This window comes from Haliaeetus leucocephalus, unplaced genomic scaffold (genome assembly GCF_000737465.1).
Source record: "Haliaeetus leucocephalus isolate CR32 unplaced genomic scaffold, Haliaeetus_leucocephalus-4.0 Scaffold687, whole genome shotgun sequence".
NCBI classification, from domain to species: Eukaryota; Metazoa; Chordata; class Aves; order Accipitriformes; family Accipitridae; genus Haliaeetus; species Haliaeetus leucocephalus.
Genome location: NW_010973123.1, coordinates 3,952,544 through 3,975,200, shown reverse-complemented (window position 1 = coordinate 3,975,200; position 22,657 = coordinate 3,952,544). Strand labels below are relative to the sequence as shown.

The following is a 22,657-nucleotide window of genomic DNA, read 5'->3' as shown; positions in this document are numbered from 1 at the left end:
GTTCCTGCTCTGAGTGTAATTCACCACGTGAAAGGACGCTGAGTCTTGGACCACAACCACCGTTCCCCCACGCCATCTAAAATATGCTCAGTGGCTCAAAGGGAAGGCAAATCATCAGCACTGCCTGGCTCGGTTGTTTTCCTCCCAGCCTTTCTTCTTTCCGTGAATCTAACCCTAAAACCTGCTACAGGAGAGCAGCCAACAGCTGGATCGTGAGTCAAGACAGCAGAGCAACGCAGGGAAAACTACCCTAAATGTTTATTTCACTCATTTCTGTGAACGCAACACTTTAACCCGCCACCCGAGCTCGCAGAGGATTTTGTCCTAATAAACAGGGCGCAGAAGACAGTGTGTGTTCCCAGAGAGAACGGGCCGGTCGGGGGTGCCAGGCACCGCCACCTCGGAGCAGTGGTTGCAGAACACGCTCTCAGCCCGCAGCCGAAGAATGCCTACACATAAAACTGGCGCTTTCTTAACGGCCACTGTGCCTGGGCTGGATTGAGAGACCCACAAATCACCTCTTCTGCCTCTCCCACAGCAGTAGGCAGACTCATCAGGGGAACATGAAAGGAGTACGCTGGAATATGCCCGGTAACAAGTCTGAATCAGCTTCTAACATAAACGCCACATCTCCAGGCTCAACACCTTTCAGAAAAACTTCCATTAAAAACCAGCTCAGAAACAGTTGTTTTCTCTAGCCCCAGCACGAACAGAGACGGCGCAGGTTCGTCCTTCTCCAGTGGTTGCCAACATCTTGAATACACATTAAATCCCAGGAAGTTAAGTAGGAAGTCCCAGAAATTAAACAAAAAATATGCTTTTGTTTTGTATTTACACATAAATGGGAATGTATAGTTTTAATTACCGAAGACCATTTGCTGGGGGACCGCCTGCCATGCGAAGCATTATCCCAACCGTATCTCTTTCTAGTGGTTTCTGGATTGCCAGGGAGCCAAAGCAAGATGCCAACGTGACGACGAAGCATCATTAGCAGCGGGGAGGAAGACGAGGAGCAACGGAGCCAAGAAAAGAGGGGCTGTGGCCGCAGCCACCATCTCTTCTTTGTGCTGTCTCATCCCCTTGCATTGGCAGGGTGGAAAAACAGCCTTTGATGAATAACTCGGCGTGAGGCGCTTTTCCACCCATCAGCGTGTCCTCCTACAGAAATGTTCTGCTATGATGACTGCCTTTAAATCACACTGGAAGGCCCTCCCAGCAGGTGTAATTTATGAGGACTTTAACACCCTAGTAGTTCACCGAATGATCTGAATGTGGGAAAAAGCCGGCGCGATGTAGGCCAACTGGCAACGGGAATATTAAAATTAGTAGGTCCTATTTCCAAGGATTCTCCCTGATGTCCGGTTTAAGGGACTCAGGGAAGCGGTTTGCTTTGCCCTCCCTTCTTTGGTAAGTCAGCTCAAAATACGAAGGGAGGTGGCAGCAGCTGAAGGCTGGGAGACCTCTTTGGCCGCTTTACCTCAAGGGTTCATGCTGCACTTTCAAAAGGAAGGCAGCGAGGGACTCCAGATCTGTTAAGACCATGTGAAACATGTTCCGAGAGCTGCTGCACTCATTTTTTACAAATATATATATATATATGAGATATTTTATTCCTTAGCAGGAAAACCAGAAGAAAGACAGAGAACAATTCTTTTCAGACACGCTTCCTTCTTGCTTTTGTAACTCACAATTCTATTACGTTGTGCAAATAACGATTTTTAATTCATGCTTCCCTTGGGATGCACCAGCTTTAGGAAGTGAGTGCTTTGCCAGAAACTGCATCAGTGTCCTAAACCAATCAACTTTAGGGGGAAAAAAAAAAAAATGCCCTAAGGGTTTGTGAAGAGCCCTAAGGACCAGCTCACCGACTGAAAGCCCCGTGCTCCCTCCCCTCTGTCCTGCAGGGCTTTCCAAGGCCCGGGAAGGACGTAGGGGTTGCCCTTGTGCAATCTCCCATTGCCCATCCATCACGGCACCTGAAATGTGGCAGGCAGGCAGAGAGCGCCCCGGGACCCTTTCATCTGCTTTAACCCTTCGATGCCTGCCCAGGCAACACAGGTCACCTTCACATCTTCATGCCAGGAGACGTGAAGTCTCCTGACTGTCCTGGAAATAAATGAAACCCAAAGTTTACTGCTAGCGAGAAGAGCGCGAGACTGCGGTCATACAAGATGTTTTCCTAACAAGAGCTCGCAGGCCAAAGTCCCTTCCTGCTTATTAATTCAATTACTGTTTAATTCACAATAAAACCCCTTCTCTTAAAGAGCCGAAGGATTCCCCGTGCCCCAGGCGACGTGCAGCAGCAGCAGCAAACGTAAAAACATACTGCCGTCTGCAGGCCTGATCCTGCCGGGAGCGCCGGGACTCTCCAATTTCCACCGGGAAAATCAATCTCTGTTAGACCAGAGAGTTCCCCTAAATGAAAAGCCTTATCTAGAACAGGTCGTGTTATACAACAAGTCACTCGCTTTGCCTGGGAAATGAAAGATGATGAGGCAGAGTCCCCAGCACAGAGGCTATCTCCATAAATCTGCCAAAAAGGAACTGTGGATTACTTTGCTGGATTAATTATCTGTCCTTCAAACAGAGTCCTGACCTCAACGGCTGAGCATCTCCAACCTGTCAAAGCAGCCAGGGAACCAGGGAGGGAGGGCTTTTGCAGGGCACTGGCCGCGGGCTGCCTGCACCCTCCTTTTCACCTGAGAAAAGCAGCAAAAACACCCGTGGGAGCGCTGGGAGCGCCGGCAACGACCAGCCCGTCGGCACGAGGGGCTTGAATTGCGAGGTCTGTGTGGATTTCTTTTTCAAATGGCCTTTTGCAAGGCGGTGATGCCACTCCTTGCAAAGCACGGGGTGAAAAAGTGCGTGTTTTCATGGGGTTAAAACACTCGGATTGGAAGGAAGGGGGAGAAACAACTGAGTGGCTTTTCCCTGTAAGATATGGAACTGATTCCCAGTGCAGGCAGGCAGGCAGCAGGCAGGCAGGCTCGTCTGCCCTGACAGGACAACTAGCCAAAGCCATGACACAGCTAGATCAGCGCTCCTCCGTCATTTCAGGCTTAACAGCTTTGTAAGCTGGCGGCATAAAGTTAGATCTTAAGTCTTATTTTATGTGGTTATGGTTAATCTTTTAGTTTTATTGTTTTCCTGTCAGGGGAGGACCTTGTGCTGGAGATAGCTGTATAAATAAGAGCTGCTGCAGTATATCCCGAGGCACAGCTACCCGAGGGATGGAGCTGAATAGGACACCGGCAATTCCAAATTAATTTTTATACCCCGATATACTCCAATACCCCAATATACTCCAAATCACACCAATGCTTTAGATATTAATACCGAAGGAATGATAATAAGGTTGCTTTTCAGCTCTCTTGCTGCTGTATATTCAACCCCAGCTGGTAAAATCAGACCAGCCACGTGCGAGCCCTGTACCTGAAGACCTAGGAGAGCTGGGAAGAGGCATCATCCATCCCTGCCGTGAAATGGGAACAGCATCACTTCCACCTCCCCTTGTGCAAGTGAGCTGAAGAGCCAGGTATAATTACTACCTCCACCAGCCATTTTCACTTTTGCTTACGGTTGGTTTCTAATTTAATTTGCTTCCCCATTCGCATATGTTAGGCTGGTTTTTTTTGCAAAATTGCCATAAAAATTTACCAGCTCAGGCACAAAATCTGCTCGCTGACCTTTACCATTGTGATTGAGGATAATGACAAATTAATTAGGCTTTACCTGCCTGCCAAAAAAAATCACTCACCTTGGGTGAGCAGGATTTTGGAGGCACGCGAGCTGCCGGTTCCTGTGTCTGGACTCTCAGACATCAGAAGGTAACATCATCTTTCAAAAGCCAGAAGCAAATCATGGAAAGTATAAAAGAATGCCTTGAGAAGAGTGGGGGAGGCACTCACACCCTTACTGACTTCAGAAAAAAATTTTTTTGCCCCATGACCATGTTTTCTTTAAAATTTGCCCTCAGCCACGCACCTCGGCCGCAGTCTGGCAGCCGAACGGAGATGGTGAACTCTGGCTCTGTCAACAAACTCAATTCAAAGTGGAAGCGGAGCGTCCTGAATCCCGGAATCCTTCAGGGATTTTGGAAACCTCTGCCTTAAGCCAAAGGTAGGGTGAGGGTGGGGAGGAGGCAGGAGGCGATAGCGGGTGTCTGGGGTCATCCCTCAGTCCGTGCACGGGCTGATCCTTCCCAGCACCACCGCTCTGCAAGATGCTGGTGCCGACAGGAGAAGGTCTCCTGGCCAGTTATGAAAACGCTCTGCAATTCTCGGTTTTGGGGAAAAAAAAAAAAAAAAAAAAAAAAAAAAAGCAGTTTAATCACTCTTTGATGTATTCTGTCTGATTCTCCGATATGAGAGCTGCCACCCACCAGGCGGGACCAGGGGCAGGGATTAAGTTCTTGGCATATGCAAGCAGATGCGAGGCTGTTTGCAGTGATGTGCCTGCCCGTCACTCCGCGTCCCGCTGCCACCAGGCTCCGGGAGCACGCCTGGCTCCCTTCCACCATCCCTGACGGCTACCCTGGCACTGAGCGAGGGACGCTCGCAAAGGAACGTCGTGGCTATTTCGCAGGAAAACCAAAGATAGACAAGAAAATGAGAGCGTGTGTGAACATTCCAGGTAAAAATCCAGGTTTTCTTGCTTCAGTAGAGCAGCCGTGACTGTCCGATGAGCAGAAAGCCTGATGTGACCATGAGTGGATGGGTGCATTTAGCAAATTAACCCTCTATAGATTGCACCGTTGTTTCTGTAGGTTTAAGCCATCAAATAAAGGCTCTTGGAAACCCAGAGCTGTTTGTATTGCACCGGCACTGACAAGGGAAAAGTAGATTCCTACAGTATAACCCATACTGAGTCAGAAAAAGGCTCCGTGGCCATCAGCAGGTGCCCAAAGAAGGGTGACTAGACAGGACAAGGGTGATTTTCCAGCTGCTGACCATCTTCAGGCTTTAGCTGGGTGAGGTTTCTGTAAGCTGAGGGCTTTCACCAACCTCACAGTAGTTCAGCAACATCTGTAAAATTAGTTTGAGGTTTCAGTCCAGTCCCCAGCAAAAAAGGGCCTGTATCAGCCAAAAGAAAGTCCTTGCTGCACTTTGGCCAGTTGATACACGCAATCTGGGGGAACCTCTCATTTAATTAATGCTGGGGGAACATTAGAAGAAATTGCAGAGGGAATTAGAGGAATAAATAATCCTTGCATCTTCAAAGGCAGACTGACCTGGATACTTGCAGTCAGGATCAGTGGACTTGAAAGTCAGGGTGAAATCACCTTGACCCTAAAGATTGATTAAAAGAGCATTTGAAATGGCTGGGCTTTAAGGAAGAGAAACTGGGAAATTATTTCCACACGTGTAGCTTGAAGGAGCTGCCAGCCAGCACCCAAAGCATGTGGCACAGTGAGGAGAGGAGGCACTGCTGCCATTTCTTGCTGTGAAGAGTCCCCCCCAAAAGCAATGCCAGAAAAAGGGTTACAAACCCAGGCCCACCAAGCTGCTCCCTCGCTCCTTGGTTAACCCGAGTAATCCGACTGTCTCCAGGGCACAGCCCCACAAAACCAGCGTCTGAGCGCAGCCCAGCGAGCGTCAAAGTCTGCCTTGGATATGGCAGGGGTTCGCTGACCTCAAGGCATCTTAAATGACACGGGTCCAGCTCCAAAAATTGGTCTTTCCAAAATGCAGCTGTATTTTACCTGGAAATGCCTGCCCAGACTGCCCTGCCCCTGGTTCTTTTGCCATCAGAAGAGGTCCACAAGCTATGGACCCAAAGGAGCCGAGCATTACCCAGCGAGGATCCACGGGTCACCGGCTACATCGGTTTCAGCAAGCTACCCACACCTACTGGGAAAGGTTCCCCAGGCTTCAGAGCCAGTCCGTGAAGGCAGGATTAATCCACGTGGCTCTCAGAAGGCAGAAACCCTCCACCACTCTAATTAAGCTTCATTCTCTAGCCCTGCACCCTCGTGGGTCCAGCCCACTGCCTCCCAGCTTGCGAAGCTCCGGCAGTGCTTTGGGAGGGCAGCCCTCAGCATGGAGGTTTTTGGGAAATGCCACGGAAACCACCAGGAGCTGTTCAGCCCGTAATCAGTCCCATTCTCTCCCTAAACAATAACCACTGCACCGCCAGAGAGAGTTTTACGCCCGGCTCTTTGCAGGTCTCCTCCATGGCGTTGCATGAAGCGGAGCTGTTTGTGGCTCGTCGTTAGGACTGAAAAGTTTCGCTATGAGATATTGTCAGATTTGTTAGAAATAACGTCCGCTGCTCGAGGAAAAGGAGATGCCACGAATGATGCACTCCAACAGTGCCGAAAACAAAGAAAGCTTTTCAGAGGGGTAAAAGCTTTCAGTCGTAACAGTAGGCTACAGTAATTACTGACACTGAATCAAATGAGCGAGCAGTACAGTCAAGGAGAAACTTAGCCAAATATGATTTCCCAGGCACGGGATGTACAAAGACTTATTGCAGGGCTAGCTCCTCCATCCCTGCTGAGCTCCCCACCACATCCCCGCCGAGACTTACCCGAGACGATGGTGTAGCCGATGCCCCGGGGACGGCCCTTGTCCTGATCGATCGCCGTTATCATCCGCACGGTGGTACCCTGGGGAGGGAGAGGAGACAATGCATTACAGCCACCCCGGCTGAGTGCTGCTGGGGCTCCCGGGGTACCGTGCCAAGGCATTGCACCTCTTACCATGGGCCACGTGCTTAGGAAAACCTGTGCGAGGACAAGGCATGTCATGGAAAAGTCCCATCACTTGCTTCTTGGGGCAGTTCGGGCTCACCACTCATCACTCCTGTGCAAGCTGCAAAACTCTGCTAAGCCACCCCAGGATGTAGCTAGTGATGCCGAGGGCATGACCAGGAGAACATGTCCTCTAACTGAACCACCGAGCAGACTGAGCCTGACTGTGCAGTAGGTTTGTACTGCGACAAGTGTCCGTAGGGACTGGGGAGAGCAACCACCAGACTCATTCCCCGCGTTGCTCATCCCCTGCCCAGAGGAGGAGGATTGGAAGGAAGGTCAGTGTGGTAAGCACAGCTATCGGTGCTCGAGGAAGAAGGAGGAGGAACTGAAGGTGCAGCATTGGCAAAGCCAGGACATGCCTCCTCGCAGCAACACAGCTGCACAGGCTCTGGCTGACAGGCAAAAGGACACACTCCTCCACCACAGAGATTTTCACTCCGCAGTCCCTCGAGAACCAAAGGCAACAATTCCCTCTCACCATGACCTTCCGCACTGGTCACTAGACTGGTTTTATCTACCACTGGCTTCCTGGTTTCAACTGGTCCTCTTCTCCCCCTGCATTCTTCAAATGAGGCACCCCAGGTGATGTGGGATGCTCGTGCTGGCCATCGGCATCCAGCTGCATCACTAACTAAGTGAGCTGCAGAGATTTTAATTGAAACCTTTAAGAAGGAGGAGGAGGAGGGATGGACAGATGCTGAGAACAGAGGATTACCCACAGGCAGGAGCTTCTGCAACTGCCAGCTCACCCACCTCATCCTCCATCCTGCAGGACAGACCTGTTTCCTATCGCCCAGCAGAAAGGTCCACGAGGCCAAGAGACCCCCAAACCAACAAAGAACATAAAAGTGATACAAAATTCTTGTTTAGTTCTTTAAATGAAAACATCATGTGCTTATGTCAACTCCATAAGCTGTACTTCCCCCGCCGCACTGCAGTGAGCCCATGTGAATACAAACACATGCACACACACATAATTAATGTAGTGTGAAAAAATTTACAACTCAGCTGTTCTTGTTTTCATTGGATTATTAATAGTGGGAAAAGAAACAATTTTTTTTTTTTTTTTGCCCTCAAAGGAAATGTCAACAGAAGCGTTTGCATATCTAACGAGGGAGCAGCGTTGCGTTTGCCCTGCAATCCATCAGTTGAAGGCCAAAGGGAAAGCTGCTGCAGAAACATCACCAGTGGAAAAGCAGGGACTTGCTGTCTTCCCTGTCTCTCAGAGCCATGCTCCTGCGGGCTCGATGGAGATGCTTTGGTGCTGCTGGCCATAAAGAAGGCTCCTGGGGCCAGGCAGACTGCCCATTCCCTGATCTCTGAGGGCATTTCAATGGACTCCTTAAGTAAATCCACGTTATTAACCGAGAACATTAGCCATAAATCCCAGGTCACTAGCCTTTGAGCAGCACTCGGCTGGTGAGGCTCAGGAGCCGCCGGAGAGCCTCTAAATCACCAACAATAACTGTGCCTCCCAAAGGAGCAGGGACAGATAAAAAGCACAAGAAAAGTGGGAAAGGAGCAGGTGGGAAAGCAGAACAAGGGATGCAGAAAGGAGGGCAAGGCACAGTGGAGGAAAAAAAAAAAAAAGGGGAGAGGCGTGCAATCCAGCATGCTCTCCCCCAGCATACTCTGCTTTAATCTACCGTCCCCAAAGGGCAGGAGTGAGTCCCGCTCCTCTCCCTGGCAAAACGAGAGCTCCCCTGTGGCAGGGGCGGTGGGTGAAGGCACTTGGTCCATCTGACAGCTCGCACATCGCCTGTCAAAAAGCGAGGGAATGGCGCAGAATGATAAGTGTCGCCTGCCGTGCGGCACATTTCAAAGGGAAGGCAGCTGTGGGAGAAGGCAGGGCTCCCACAATGGCCGAGGAATAGCAATCGGCCCGCCGACGCTGCGGCCGCTTTATCTGCGGGAAAGGTCCCTCCTGTAGGAGCCAAGGGGAAGGGCTGTTGGGAGAGATAAAAGGATGAGTGCAGATGTTGCAGCAGGGAAAGTTTGGGAGGGGAGGAGGGGGAATCTTGTTCGGATATCTCAGCAGCACGTGCCATACAGACGTCCATAGGAAAGAAATTATCCAGACATCTGATCTCAAGAATGAGGGCTGCTAGAGAGCACCCTAAGGTTCACCCGATCCTTGGCAAGCCTGTGATAATGGCTTCCACGCACACTGCTGGTTTTTGAGATTGGGTCTCCCCCTGTTCTCCCTGCAGCCCTGTGTGTCGCCTCCTTCTCCACAAGCCCTTTCATCAGCCCCTCCTGGGGATGAGCCACACTTCACCAGTGACTGACAAACGCACGCCGGAGCGGAGCTGAGCTCCCTACCATTCGTGGATGCCGTCTCCTGGAACCACAACAAGGGCACAGACATGGGCATCTCTTCACACCCTGCCCGGTTTCCCTTCTTCCTGCCAGCTCCTTAACAAGAGTCTTCCAATATCCACAAGACTGGCAGATCCCAGCTCCTGGGAACGGATGATCCCTCCCCGAACATCCACACAATGTTTAGGATCAATCTTGATCCTTCTGGGGAAGAGGCTGAACAAGTGCCACAGGATAGGCATAATGTTTATCCACGTTGCTGGTGGCAATTATTGGTTTTGTAGTGTGTGACAAGTGATGAAGACAGCCTCAGAACATGATTGCTCAGCACGGTCAACAAGAAGGAGTATTCCCATTCAGCATGTGTTGGAGTGAGATGATGTGATGCAAAACATGACACTACACACATGCTGTACTCATCTGTTAGTACCTATGATGATCATGAAGCGCCTTGTCCACCATACCAGCAGAGATAACTAACCAGAGCGGAGAGACTAGAAATGGAGAAACACCCCAAACTGAAACAAGCCCTTGAGCATGGCCATACCACGATGGCAAAGATAGATCTCGCGCCAACCACATCTCAACAATTTCCAATTTCTCTTCTGAAATCCTATCAAACCACAACACTATTCCTTTCCCTATCTAGGTCTTCGCATGGCAAGGACAGGAGATACTGTGCCCTGGCTCCCTGAGACAGCCAACTGCACCCCTAAATCAGAGGGGATCCTCCAACTGTCTCTTGCCAAACACATCTAGGAAGGCTTCCACTTACTCATGGAAACTCCAAGTTGACTTCCAGCACCAACAGCTCTGCCCAGGGCTCACCCCACTTATTTGCGGCATGAACCTGTGGCTCTTAGAAACTCCCAAATATTCCTGAAGTTTCTTAAAACAAGTAACAACTTGCCTACCTCCCGCAGACAACGGTGGCTGCAAGGAAAGGACTCGGCTGGTGGGTATAGACCAAAGCACCAGAACAGAATAACTTTCTCCCTCTAGGGAAGGAGGAAGAAGGTTTAGAAAAGTAATAATCTGGAAAAGCCTATGCTTAAAAAAAGGCAAAGAAAATAAAGAATGGCACATTATCCAAACAAAATCTGAGGGTTTTTTGAAGAGGGGCAGGGGTAAATCAATCCTTTTTTAATAAAATCCTGAGCTTTTAATAAAGTGTTCACACTGATGGGCTGGAAATATTGTAAGAAAGAATTAACTCAGAGCTATGAAGACTCTAGGGCAAAAATAGCACTGATTCTACATTATTTCTTCAACCCAAGGAGTTTTTGAGGAGGAGGGGGATGGCACTGAAGAATTAAAACTGTTTTAATGATATTTGACACGTACCTGTACCATGCTATTGCAAGGGAATACAACTGCTAGTCTTGGGACCAAGAGCAAGCGGGGTTTGCCCCCCCTCTTCCTTCACGTGGCTCCCTGTGGGATAAAGCACGCTTTCATGGGCCTCAGCTTGTCTCTCAGCGAGCAGATTCCTCCTCTTTCATCCCCAAAGTGAAGCTGCGATGCTGGCTGGACTATGCACCAGCTGAGGTCCAAAAGCAGGGGCTCATCACACCAACAGCATCTCTGCAAGGGGAAACGGCCCCTCTCCTCCAGCCCCTGTTAACTTGCCTGAAAAACATCGATGATGCTCTCCAGTCTACAGACGCTGTGAGGACGAACACCCAAAAAGACCCAGAGGATGAAAAATACAACGCCACCAAGCTTTGCCACAGCTGCAAGCAGCTTTGGTGCACTCGGGTGCCCTGGGAGAGATATCTGAGGCATGCTGGGACGATAAACAGCATCAAGAAAGAAGATACAACACCTCCAGGGACAGCAAAGTCCCCGCTGCATCCTCTCCTTTTGCCTGATAAGAAATTTCTTTCTTCTCAGTGTCTGAATAAGCATGTGCCCAAAACTCTTCTAAATCGTGCTACCAGATCCCAGCCTGAGAAAAATAAGAGCTACAACAGCACTCCTCTCCCCTCTCGCACCCCTCCACCCCTTTTTTTTCTTCTTCTCTTACAGGATTAGGGACTTGAAAGGCAAAGCACAGCCCAGCGTTGCAGCAGGAGGAGGAGGGGGGAGCGCTTCAGAGAGCTGCCACGGCAAAAAAAATCCTATTTCTCACTTCTTAATTCCAGTCAATTCCAGTCAAAGGGCTGATAGAGATCTGTTTGCGGTAATTTGCTGCAGTTTATCCACTCTTTTCACCTTCTATCGGCTCTTCACTGACGGGCTGGCTGACATGCTGTTACTCGAGTGAGGAAATTAAAATTTGATGCAATAATCCCAAATAAGAAGGATTTTATTAGGTAATGTATACACTTTAGATGAGGTATTCTTCCCTGATACATTGATAGAGGAACACAGACATGCTGTGCACCACAGATAAAAAGAGAGGCAAGAGAGACGGAGAGTGGGCGCGTGGAGCAGCAGCAAGTCTCCGCTCCGTAGCTTTGGGGCTGGGATGTCTCGAGCACGTTTTGACCTGCTGAGCCCAACGGCAGGGCAAACGTCGCCCACAAATGCACCACGGCCCGTTGGCTTGACTTGGAAGCCTGTTTTTGGACAGGAGTTGGCCAAGCCCAGACTCCTCACTCAAATTTGCCGTTAACTTTTTGGTAACCAAGCCATTCTGCAGTGTGACAGTTTCCGCTCCGCACGTGCGACTGGCTCCCTCGGGTGGTAGGGCAGAGCTGATGAGACTTCCCATGGAAAGATGAAAATGCACGTGCTAAACCCCAGGCTTGCCACAGCAAGCCACATCCTTGTTTCAGCCAGCAGTGGAGATTTCTCCCGGGAAGGATGGGACTTTGGGTCCAAACCAGACAGCAGTACCCCTCAAAAGTACTGCCCATGTTCAGCAGTTGTCATCTTCACTGTGTCTCTGGTGGCACCTATCCATCTTAGATATCTCAATTCCTTTGGAGATGTTACATGGGGCCAAGAGAAATTACAGTCTCTAAACCCGTCAGAAAACTGCTGACAGTTTGGTGAGCGCTCCTTCATTCATTCCCTATGTCAGGTTACACAGTGATTATCTGCTGCTTTGCCTACTGCAAACAGCGTACTTTCTGGGAATAACCGTGATGCACATCGGTGTATCAACACAAAGAGATTGTTGAGCTCCAGCCTTAATATATATCATTAATTTGAGAGAGATCCCCAGATCCCCTTTGCTGGATACCAGGTCACTCCATGAAGGTGATGCAGTCTATAATTTTTGATACTCATGGGACCTCCATTTCTATAATTTCATCTAAGGCTTTTTTGCCCCCAGTTAAGGGTGATCTAAGTTGCATTTTTTTCTTCCCTGCAGCTCACGCTGCCCACCACAGAAATACTCCTTAATCTCAACAGCATTGAAATGCATTGAAACTTTCACTTCATGAAAGTAATTCATGAAGCCATTTTTTGGCCATCTTCAGGCCAGCAGACAGGTAATGTGCTGTCTGATGGCGGGATTTGTGACAGTAGGACTCAGTCCTATTGATCCAGCACTCACCCTGCCGTCAGAGCCAGCGCTTTGCTCCAAAGTGAAGAAAAAGGCATAAACTGAAGTGAGCTGGAGTTCCCTCTACCACTGCACGAACTGAGCCATCAGGGATTTCGGATCCAGTGCACAAGAGACATTACATGATGCACGTGTACTACAGATGCCTACACCACGCCACAATTTTAGGACAGAAGGTTTTTCCATCCGTATATAAAAATATTTGCCCGATAGGCAAAGCGATGGGATGCACAGCTGTGCCTTGGGAAGGTGGATGCTACCGAGTCGGGCTGGTGCTTGGGCTTGGAGGTCCTGGGCACCTTTGCTGGGGGCAGAGCTAACAGCTCCCAAAGCCGAACCTGCCCACCACACTCCCCGTCTTCTGCTACGGGGGAAAAAAAAAAAAAAAAAAGCCCTGCTGCATTTAGAGATTGGGAGACATTTTCCACAAACAGCGAGTTTGCTGACAAACTGAGTTTCAGAAGAACTAAAATGATTGGATCAATTTGGCAAAACCTGGGGGGAAAATGCTCGAAGTGCTGAAATGGCTGATGATTCTGGCATTTTCAAAACTGCCTCGTTTCAGGAATGTTTACATTTTTCTTCAACTTTTCTATTAGAACTGGCATGCATATACACTGTGGGGAGGAAATGGGGTGACTGTGTGCTAAGAACAACAGAAAGCCTTTTTAAAAGAAAAATGTTTAGGAAAAGATTTTATTTAGGTTTCAGGCTTCCCAAACCTCCTTGCTTAGGCTGTCTTTTTTAAAAAGGGCAAAATGTTTTCGAGCTGGCTTGAAACATGTTGTTTCTGAAAGAGAAAGGTTTGCCTCTCTTTGGATGCCATTTGGATCTCACGATTCGGAGCGTTTGCACGTCAGCATGGAAACAGGGCTCCGCTTTGCACCCAAGCCGCAACCATCAGGGCAGAGCAATGCAAATGGGTAGAAGGAAGGATGAATATCTCTGCAAAGAGGTTTTCCGCCAGCTCTTTTGGGATACCTTTCTGTCCCAAACCTTGCTCCTCCCTGTGCAACACCATGGTCACGCACGTCAGAGCGAAGCAGCAGCCCTTACCGGAGGCGAGTTCTCGTAGATGTTCGTGCTGTAGGGCAGGTTGATGAAGATGGGGTCCATGTCCTGTACGTCTGTGATGGTGATTGCCAGGTTGGCCAGAGTGGACAGCGGCTTGTTTTTATCTTGGTCCTTGAAAAAACAAGGGTGGGAGCGGGGGGGGAAGAGAAAGAATTTCTATCAGAAAAATAGAATTATTCAACAGTATTAAGTCTCTCACAGTTGTAGTTGGGTCAAAAATTCTAAATAGTCCGGGTAATCATCTCGTTTTCAAGCCACCTGCTGGAATTATTGTCCACTATACCTCCCTCTAAGCTGAAATACAATACGCATATCATTCCAGCGTTAGCCCTTTAAAATAAAACAAGCACCACTTTAGTTTTCATCACATTTTAGGTGGAAAAGAAGCAACACTGTTCAGCATACACTTCAAAATATAAATTCCCTCCTAATGTAGATACACCCTAGGGCACCTCCGCGCCGTGAGACCCAGGTCCGCTTGTCAGCAGACTTTCATACCAGCACATCACAGCCGAGCATCTCGTACCCCCCAGCACTGATGCCTCCGCACAGCTTGGGCTCTGTCGACTGGAACACGACAAAGCCCACCAGCTCCCTCGCGTTTCTGCTGCTCTCCGTAACCCCGCGGGCTGCGTTGCAGTCGCAGCTTTATTCTTTTCTGCGTTTGCTGCTCCGAGCTTTGGCGGAGGGTATGTACGCCAAGGGCTGCTTCTGGTTTTGTAGGGTGCCTCAGCTCTCGCACAGAAAGCGGAGCAGAAACCTGAACCGCAGGATACATCCTCGCAGCGGCAACCTCCTTTCTACTGGGCTAATGGTTTTGGCTCCAACAGACTGCAAACCTCTCGCTTCTGCCTTGCACGGGGACTGGCAGGATCGGGGTAACCAGGAGCTGCCTTTTGACGCAAGCCAAGCTGCTTCCACAGTTGCAGGGCCACAAGCACGCAGCAATCTTGTGAGGAACAGCGGTGGCCCGTGAACACTTTGATGCTCCGAGCAGGAGCATCATCTCCCTTACACCCCATCACAACCCATCAGGATGGAGCCGCAAGCACTTTCCCAGAGCAAGACCCTTCTCCAGCAGCCAACGCAACAGCAGTATGTGCTGCCACCCGTTTTCTTGCTGGACCCTCATCCCAAGGGTGCTCAAAAGTGACCCCAATGCCCACAGCCCTTTGCTAGAAGGAGCAGATAACACATGAAGGGAAGGAAATAAATCTCTCTTTACCCCCTAATCAAGCACTGTGGTGAAAGGCGACCATTAGAGGTTACCACACACTTCTGCAAAATGGCTCTGAACAGCGGCAAGGACTGATTGCCAGAAGATTAATGTTAATTTAAACCGTATTCAACAACACAGCTTGTACATTATCCTCTTAACCTGCAGGCCTCAGCGTTTATGGCCTGGATGGATGCTTGTTTCTGACTCGCACTCTGCTGTTAGCGTTATCAGGTTGAAGGCTTTCGTTTCTTCAGATAATGTTTTTTTCCCCTCCCCTTCACCTCTTAAATTTTGGTTAAGGTATTACAGACAGCACTAAAAAAGCAAGCGCACTGCAAGTTTCCTCACCCACCGTCTCTCATAGTGCCCTTTCCAGTCTCTTTCTGCCCTTGCTGCCTACATCCCTGGGATCAAATGGCTCCTGCCTTGAACCACAGCTCCACGGCTCTTCTTGCAGCCCCTGCAGCCACCCCGAATTCCCCATCACCCCAGTTCCCACTCTGGACCATGCAAACTCTTCATCAGGCAGGCAAGAGACTGCATTTGCTCTTCCAGCTCCTGCTATCCTGGTGTTGCTCATCCTTCTTCCCGGGCTGAGCTTTGCCCTGGGGTTTCTCATTGCCCTTCTGCTGGAAATTACCAGTGCCCTGTGACTGAGCCGAGGAGTTGTTCCCACAGCTGCAATCAAGCCCAGTTCAGAGACTTAATATTTAAGTCTTTGAACTCCCTGAGCTGGAAATCACTAGAAGCCAGGAGCGTATTAGGTAGCAAGTACCAGATATGTCCCCATTTGATCTGTGCTGGTAACTGCGCTGGGGATACAGGGCTAGATGGAGCGGGATGGACCAAGGTGACATCCTTGTGTCCTTGAGAAAACCAGAATCCACCGTGTAGAAGAAAGGTATGTGGCCATCAGGGCTTGTGTTTGGTCCCATGTTTTGTAACCCACTGGATAGTTCAATAGCACATCCTGGGAAAGCATGTTGGTGACAGAGACCGATAAGGAAACAAACAACGGGAAAGGCCTCTTATCGCTGGAGTACTTAAAATTAAATGAGGTACATTTCAGGAAAAATAAGCTCCTGGGGAAAATTCCACAGCCTCAGACACGTAGGGATTGGGCTGAAATATTGAGCTGTTTGCCTGTGGCCCTGCGAATGCCCAGCCTCCGTGGCCGTGGAGAGCAAAGCAGCCCTGCGCAGCCCTCCACATCCTCGTGACATTTGTGGTTCGGCATCAAGGCAACGATCTTGATTGAATCACATGCTTCAAGAGCTCTAGCCAGCTGCCTGGAGCAGTCAGGAAGGTTTTTCACCCCCCTTTCCTGAACGCAGAGTTGGTCAGCTGTATTGTAGGGCTGAATGTCACCTTCCTGTGTTGCGTCTGAGATGGGAAAGGAGCCATCATCCAGAGCGCCTGCTTGTGCAGCGCTCCTCACGCACAGGCTCCCCATCGAGCTCTGGCTAGATTTGACCCCAGGAAAGAAGTTTCCCATTCAGGTGGTGCATGAATTTGCCATGGCGGCCACCTGGACATACATCTCCCAGGGGTCCCCTCCCAGTACGGTGGTATTGACTGTAATTAGGACCTTGGTTTCTCCTCTGTCCACTAAAATTTTAACTCTTGATGCCTGAACTCGGACTGAGGCTCAGGAGGTTTAATACAGGTGAATCCGTGTAATAAGCCACGATGCACAAGGGACGAGACAGGAGGATTTAATGGTCAGTATGCCCTGTGCTGGCTTTCTTCACCAAGGGAGCTGCTCGCCTTTACGCAGGAGGCCCTGACACGCGTGAAATGCTGTTGGAGAAGTGCAGCCGTGCACAGCAGTGAAATGAAACTACCCAGGCACCACGTTGCTATAACACCTTCCTAAGCGGAAAATGCTGGACGAGCCAGAGAAGATGCCAGAGTAAGGCAATAAAATAAGTAAGCAGCAGCTCCTTCCCCATTGCAGTCCCTCCAGAAAACACCTCCTCCTCTGCAGCAGCCAGGGTAAGACTCACCGTCGCGTTGACCTGGAGCTGGTATGCTTGAGTTACTTCGTAGTCCAGCTCCCGTATCACCGACACGATGCCACGGCCGCTGTCGATGGCAAAGAAATTGGAAGGAGGCTGGAAGGAGTAAAGCACGCTGCCTCCTGCCCCCTGGTCCGGATCCGTGGCATTCACTATGAAAATCGGAGTGCCCACTGGTGTATTCTGGAAATACAATAAAAAAATAATATGTCGGTAAAATTGTGCACCAGCCTGTTTTCCCATCAAACGCACATCAGCAATTTCCTTTGCCCACCAGAAGGAATATCGAGAGACCCAAGAACTTCAGTACTATATTTTCAGGACATTTATAAGTTATACAGCTGTTTTCTTTATTACAGTATTGCAGCAGCTATAATAGTTGTTACACACTTATAATAATAGTTATACAGCTGCGGTCAAGATGGCACTCTATCACAAACCCTTATTTTCCCAGACATCACAACTTTCCAGAAAAATTACTCTCTTTGCTGAAACTTGTTTTCTGCCCAAAGGCACTTTTATTTTCAACGCTGATTCCCTCTCCATTTTCACCATAAGACATTAAATACGAGAGAGCCTCAAAAAAACCGCAATAAATGCAACACAGAACTTTACGTAAAATTCAAAGTTATAGTTTCCACAGCAACTAGAACCTGGCCCGATTAACGCAGGCATTAACAGTTAAATCGTCATAAATCTGGAACTAATCTACATGCATAAAATATGGAGCTGAGTGCACAAAATCAGCAATGGCAAATGCAGTTTGGCACTTCTTATTGTTTAACTTCACAGCAGGGAGAACAATTATCCATTTTTGGTGGAACAGCTGCATGTTCCTATGCAAATCTTAAATGCATATTCTTGTCTCTCTAAAGGCAGAAGCACAGACCGCAAGCAAAAAGGCTTTGCTAGAGACACAGGCTGCAGGTACGCATGGATCACGACCGCTTGGGCAAGTCCATACGTTTGTAATACGTTCACAGCCATGTTAAGGGTTGACAAAGAGCTAAAACTTGAAAGGGAGACAGCAAAGGTCGGAAGCGAGATGTGACAGCAGCTGGTTATGGCCAGTTGGGATAATACGGATTATTTCTGCAAACCTCTTCCCAAGCCTCTGCATTTTATTGTTAACTTCATTCGTATTAAATTATTTATCCTCAGCTCATAGAGAAGTATCGTGAAGTGCTGAGAAGGTGGAAAGGAGACTTGAGAAGAGGCAGAGCTTAGAAGATGGGGCACTGCTTCCAAGCGGAGCTCCTCCTGCAAGTCCTTGGCCAAAGCTGAGCAACGAACCGAACCATTTTCAGGTTTTTTGGGCAACCGCAAAGCTTGCAGTGAACCACAGCCAGGGCTTCAGCAAGGATGTCCCAGCCCACCACCTCCACTAGAAAGCATGAGAAGCCAGGGCTTCACGCTTGGAGATCTGATTTAACTGGTTTAATACCAGGTGAAGGCACCAGAAAAGAACCAAAGCATCTGAATTTTTCCCGGTGAGGCTCAGGCCAGCAGAAAGTTGCCTTCAAGGCAGGTAGGCAGGATTTGCTGCGAGCTTGGTCGGGCAAAGCAGGGAACCCGGGGCACGTCCCACAGCTCGCATCCAGGAATCCGGGTCCTGGACGCTCATCCACCCTCATGTCCCTCACACCTCCCTGCCCTTGCATCCAGCCACAGGGCATTGCAGGGATGCTCTGACATCTAGGCTTGCCTCGGCCTCCAGCAAAACTCCACTTTCCTTACTTCAGCGTCACTTCTGCCGAGCTGTGAGAGGTTGCAGCTCCCACCTAGGCTTTCCATTTGCTTTCTTTTTTTTCCTCCCTCTAAATCAAGCTGCTAAAGAAAGCCTCACAGGGCATGGCCTGAGGATTATTTTTTAAAGCACCTTCAAGTTTTTTTGTGATCAGCAATCGTAAAAGCATAAAAGATATAGCTAGAAGGGACCTCAAAAGAGAAACCTGTCCCCGTGTTACACCTAAATCATTGCCATCCTTAAAGCCTTCTAGTGATGGAGACACCACGTCCTCCCCAGCCCATTTGTCCCAGCAGTTTACTATCCTTTGCCTTACAACTGCTCGTTTCCTGGCACGCTTAGCCCAGATCCGCCCTGCTGCCATGTAAGCCCTTGACTTTGTGCCATGCACACAGCCCGTTAATCCTGGCCTGTGCATTTAGACTGCTCAGGAACCGGGACTTTGTCAGCTCGGGAAGCATGTTGAGGCGGAGAATCCGTTCATGGCAGGGCTATGGTGGGTGTTTGCTTTCTGAGCACTCCCAAGACACCTTCTCAGACAGGACTAGAGCATCTCCCCAACCTTCTTTGGGCTACCTGCCTCCCCGAAGCCATCATCAGCTGGGAGCAGCCGTGCAGCATCCCGCAGCCCTCCCCCGGCTGCTGCCAGGGCACTGCTTCGACCGCCACGGTCCACATGCTCCAACAACTGCCTTCTCACATTCCTCTCCCAGAGCCACCAGGGTATCAATGTCAGGACAAAGAGCATTACAAATTAACCATTAATAGGAGGAGGAGGGGAAAGGCAGCAAAAGAGTAGATGTGGGGTTGCACCGATGAGGTCTGGGGTATATTGTCCCCAGGAATAATAATATTCATAAGGATAAATCTGGACTTGATGAATATGTTTCCTCTTCTGTTTAAGTGCCCTAGCCACTCCTTTTAACATGCAAATCCGATCTGGTCACCCGTGATTATGGGGCTGCGCGGCCGGCTGTGAAAGAGGAGAGCTTGATTTCCCCGGCATTGTATTTCATACAATAGCCCAAAAGCAGGCTTTGAAGAGAGTTCATCTCCTCGTCCTTCCAAAGGAGAAGCTGCCTGGAGAGACACTGAGGTCACCAGCTTTGGTGCTGTCAGCTCCAGCCCCTGCAGACGCTGCCTGAGCTCCGACTTGGCGATTACTGTATTTTTATCCTTATTTTACAGCTTTGCTGACCAGATCCCTTCATTGGCCAGGATAGAGAAAGCCGTACAAGCCGGGTATCAGCTCTGGCCAAAGATCTGGCTGGTCCTGGGAAACAGTCACGGGCATCTACACCAAAGCATCCGAGGGGCTGGGAGGGACCCCAGGGCAGGACCTCCGCGGGGGGCAGTGGGCACCTGCAACCACAAGGGTGGGTGCACCAGCAAAGTACAGCGTAGGTGAATTTAAGAGGGGAGCAGAAGGGCTCCCGGGCAATAGGAGGAGCATTACAGGAGCTTGAAGCAGAACAGCACGGTCGCAGAGGGGGAAATTGCTGGTACTGCCCACAGCGCACGGGTCAGTGGGAGAATTTCACTACCAAACGCACGCCCTTATTCCCAACAGCACACAGGTCAAAGGATACAGACCTCTGAGAAGTGCTTTGGGTAATGCATCTTTTTTCCCCAGCTCAAATTCAAGCCAAAAAAACCCCCTCTGGCAAGGCAAAACCAGCTGTGAGATGCAGACATCCCATACCGACAGTCTTCCAGGAAAAAAGGCCTCATTTTCAGTGTTCATGCCCAGGCAGGACGCAGTCAGGACTCAGAGGAATTTCAGACCATCTGCCTTAAAAAGCGTAAGAAGTATGTCTTTAAAATCCTCTTGCCATTTTTGGGTCAAACAGGCTCAAGATATTCCTCAGCGGGAGGCCGACGTCTTTATTTCTCAAAAGATGCGGCCCATCATCTAAACAATGGAGCAAAACATCTGTATAAACAGAACTCGCTCGGGTTTGTGTTCGATGGTAAATAACAGGCAGAGGGCACATCCCAGGGAGATGCCAGGCCAGCTCAAGACGGATCGTGTTTCTGCATTTTCAGCATTTGGCCCATTTATAGGACTCTTCTGCCGGTCCCTCGCGGCTGTTCTTCCTTAGCAAAGATTAATTGTGGTTATGCTTAGTTCACCGACAGGCAAAAATAGCAAATTCTATCTTTTCTGTCCAGGAAAAAAGAAACACAGACAGACGACAGCCTACAGGTGCTTGTGGCAAACAGGTGAGTTTTCTACACGAGTCGCCAAATTTTGTCATTTTTAAAGCTTTCGACTTTCTCCAGCAGCCAGCGACGAAGCTTCACTCACTATAGAAAAAAGAACTGGTGACAAAACTGTGTCATATCATTAAATCTTTGTTACAATGCCAGCAGATGTGAGATAAAAATAAACACGCAGACAAATGCCTCCCGTGGAGGAGAAGGAGGGCAAATGGGAGCGGGACCCGCTCCGGACCTGTCTCCAGCTCCCCATCCTTCATCCAACAGCTCGGCAGGAGCAGCTCCAGGAGTCAAAGGGCTCTGGTTACCCAGCTGCAATACTGCTGAGCTGCATGGGCTGGAGATGCCAGGGTGCAAGGTAGCGAGGCCATCCCTCATTTTGCAATAAATGAATAAGAAAGGTTCAAACTGTTGTAAAAATCTTATACAAATAAGCTTGGTGGGTCCTTTTTGCTGGAAGGAAATACTGAATGGAAACAGCGTGTGTTACACGTGGCTACCCAAAGCAACGGGAAGATCAAACCAAAAGCAGCGAGGTACAAGAAATGGCTACTCCATTTCAGTATATCACCAATAGCAAGGATAGACTCGGATTAAAATAAGGAATGAACAACCATAAAATCCCTATCCAAACACGAAGGGACCTTGCTGCACAAGGCAGAGGCAAAGGAGAGACCAAGACCTTGCCTCTCTCACGCCAGCACAGCAGTACAACAAGGCAATATGCGTGTTTGAGTGACCAGAAAGAAGTTGTGTTTCCACCCAAAAGCGCTCATGGGTATGGACCAAGTGTGACCCACTGCAGCAAACACCTCCCCTGGCCTGGGCTGTCACCTCCCACGCAACCCTCCAACACGAGTGACCAGACACAGACATGTCCTAGGTCAACCCTGGAACGTTGGCAGCTAGGGAACCAAACCTTTATACTATATTCTCTGCAAAAATGCACCTAAGGCTGAAGAAAAGGTTATCAGAAAAGGGCCTTTTTACAATATTTACACCTTGCTCTCTGGCCACACCTACAGTCTTTAATATCTTATTATGAATCCTGCTATAAAATGCATCAGTAATAAAATTTCTGATGGCTGCTGCTCCAACGCAAGGCGGCAATACAAGGCGGATTACAACCTGGAGGAGAAGCAGCCTCTGGAGGTGCGACATACCCTACCAGGCAGGTTACACGGCCGGAGCTGAACACGGTGGGTGCTGGGCAGGACACCCTAAAAACGTCAGAGCACAGTCTCCTCTTGTCTGCCACCAAATGTTCCCCGAGGGCTGCAGAGCCAGCTCTGCTGGGGTGCGGGCTGGCATTGGAGCAGCACTGGGGACCAAAGCAGCGGCAGGACCCTACCAGCAAAGCAAGGACCGGTGATGGGCTGGGTGAGGAACTCCCGAGGAAAAAACTCCCAAATCAAGGAAAACTTTAGGGTGGACAATTTTTAAGGCATACGTAAAGCTACGCGAACGAGCTCTTCTTTCAGACAGGGCTAAAAAGAAAAGGCTCTTTGCAGAAAAGCCAGCATCCGTGCCGTTTCACCGGGCCCAGGGCGCCTGGTCCCAGCGCGTATAAAAGCCTCTGGCTGTCAGACAGCCGCTCACCCTGCTAACGGAGCAGATTTGCACAGCGCCTTTGAGAGCTTTCCACCATAGCAAAACCATTTCACGGGCCACGGGCCGCCAACACCTCAAACGTGCCTTGATCCATCAGTCTCGTCCAACTGGCCTGACACCGGGTGCCCTGCAGGCAAAGGGCTGAGAGGGGGAATATGTGGCGCTGACTTTTTTTACA

At 49.5% G+C, this 22,657-nt stretch overlaps 1 protein-coding gene across 1 annotated transcript in view; it reads right to left on the bottom strand.

Annotated features, from left to right (window-relative positions):
* The window catches only part of CDH23 (cadherin-related 23), a 205,391-nt gene that overhangs the window by 99,281 nt on the left and 83,453 nt on the right, over positions 1–22,657 (bottom strand). Inside the window, exons 7-9 of the mRNA XM_010580010.1 lie at positions 16,890–17,084; positions 13,647–13,775; positions 6,529–6,607 (exon numbers count right to left, since the gene is read on the bottom strand). Coding sequence (XP_010578312.1) covers positions 6,529–6,607; positions 13,647–13,775; positions 16,890–17,084 — 403 coding nt within the window. The remainder of the gene's footprint in view (positions 1–6,528; positions 6,608–13,646; positions 13,776–16,889; positions 17,085–22,657) is intronic.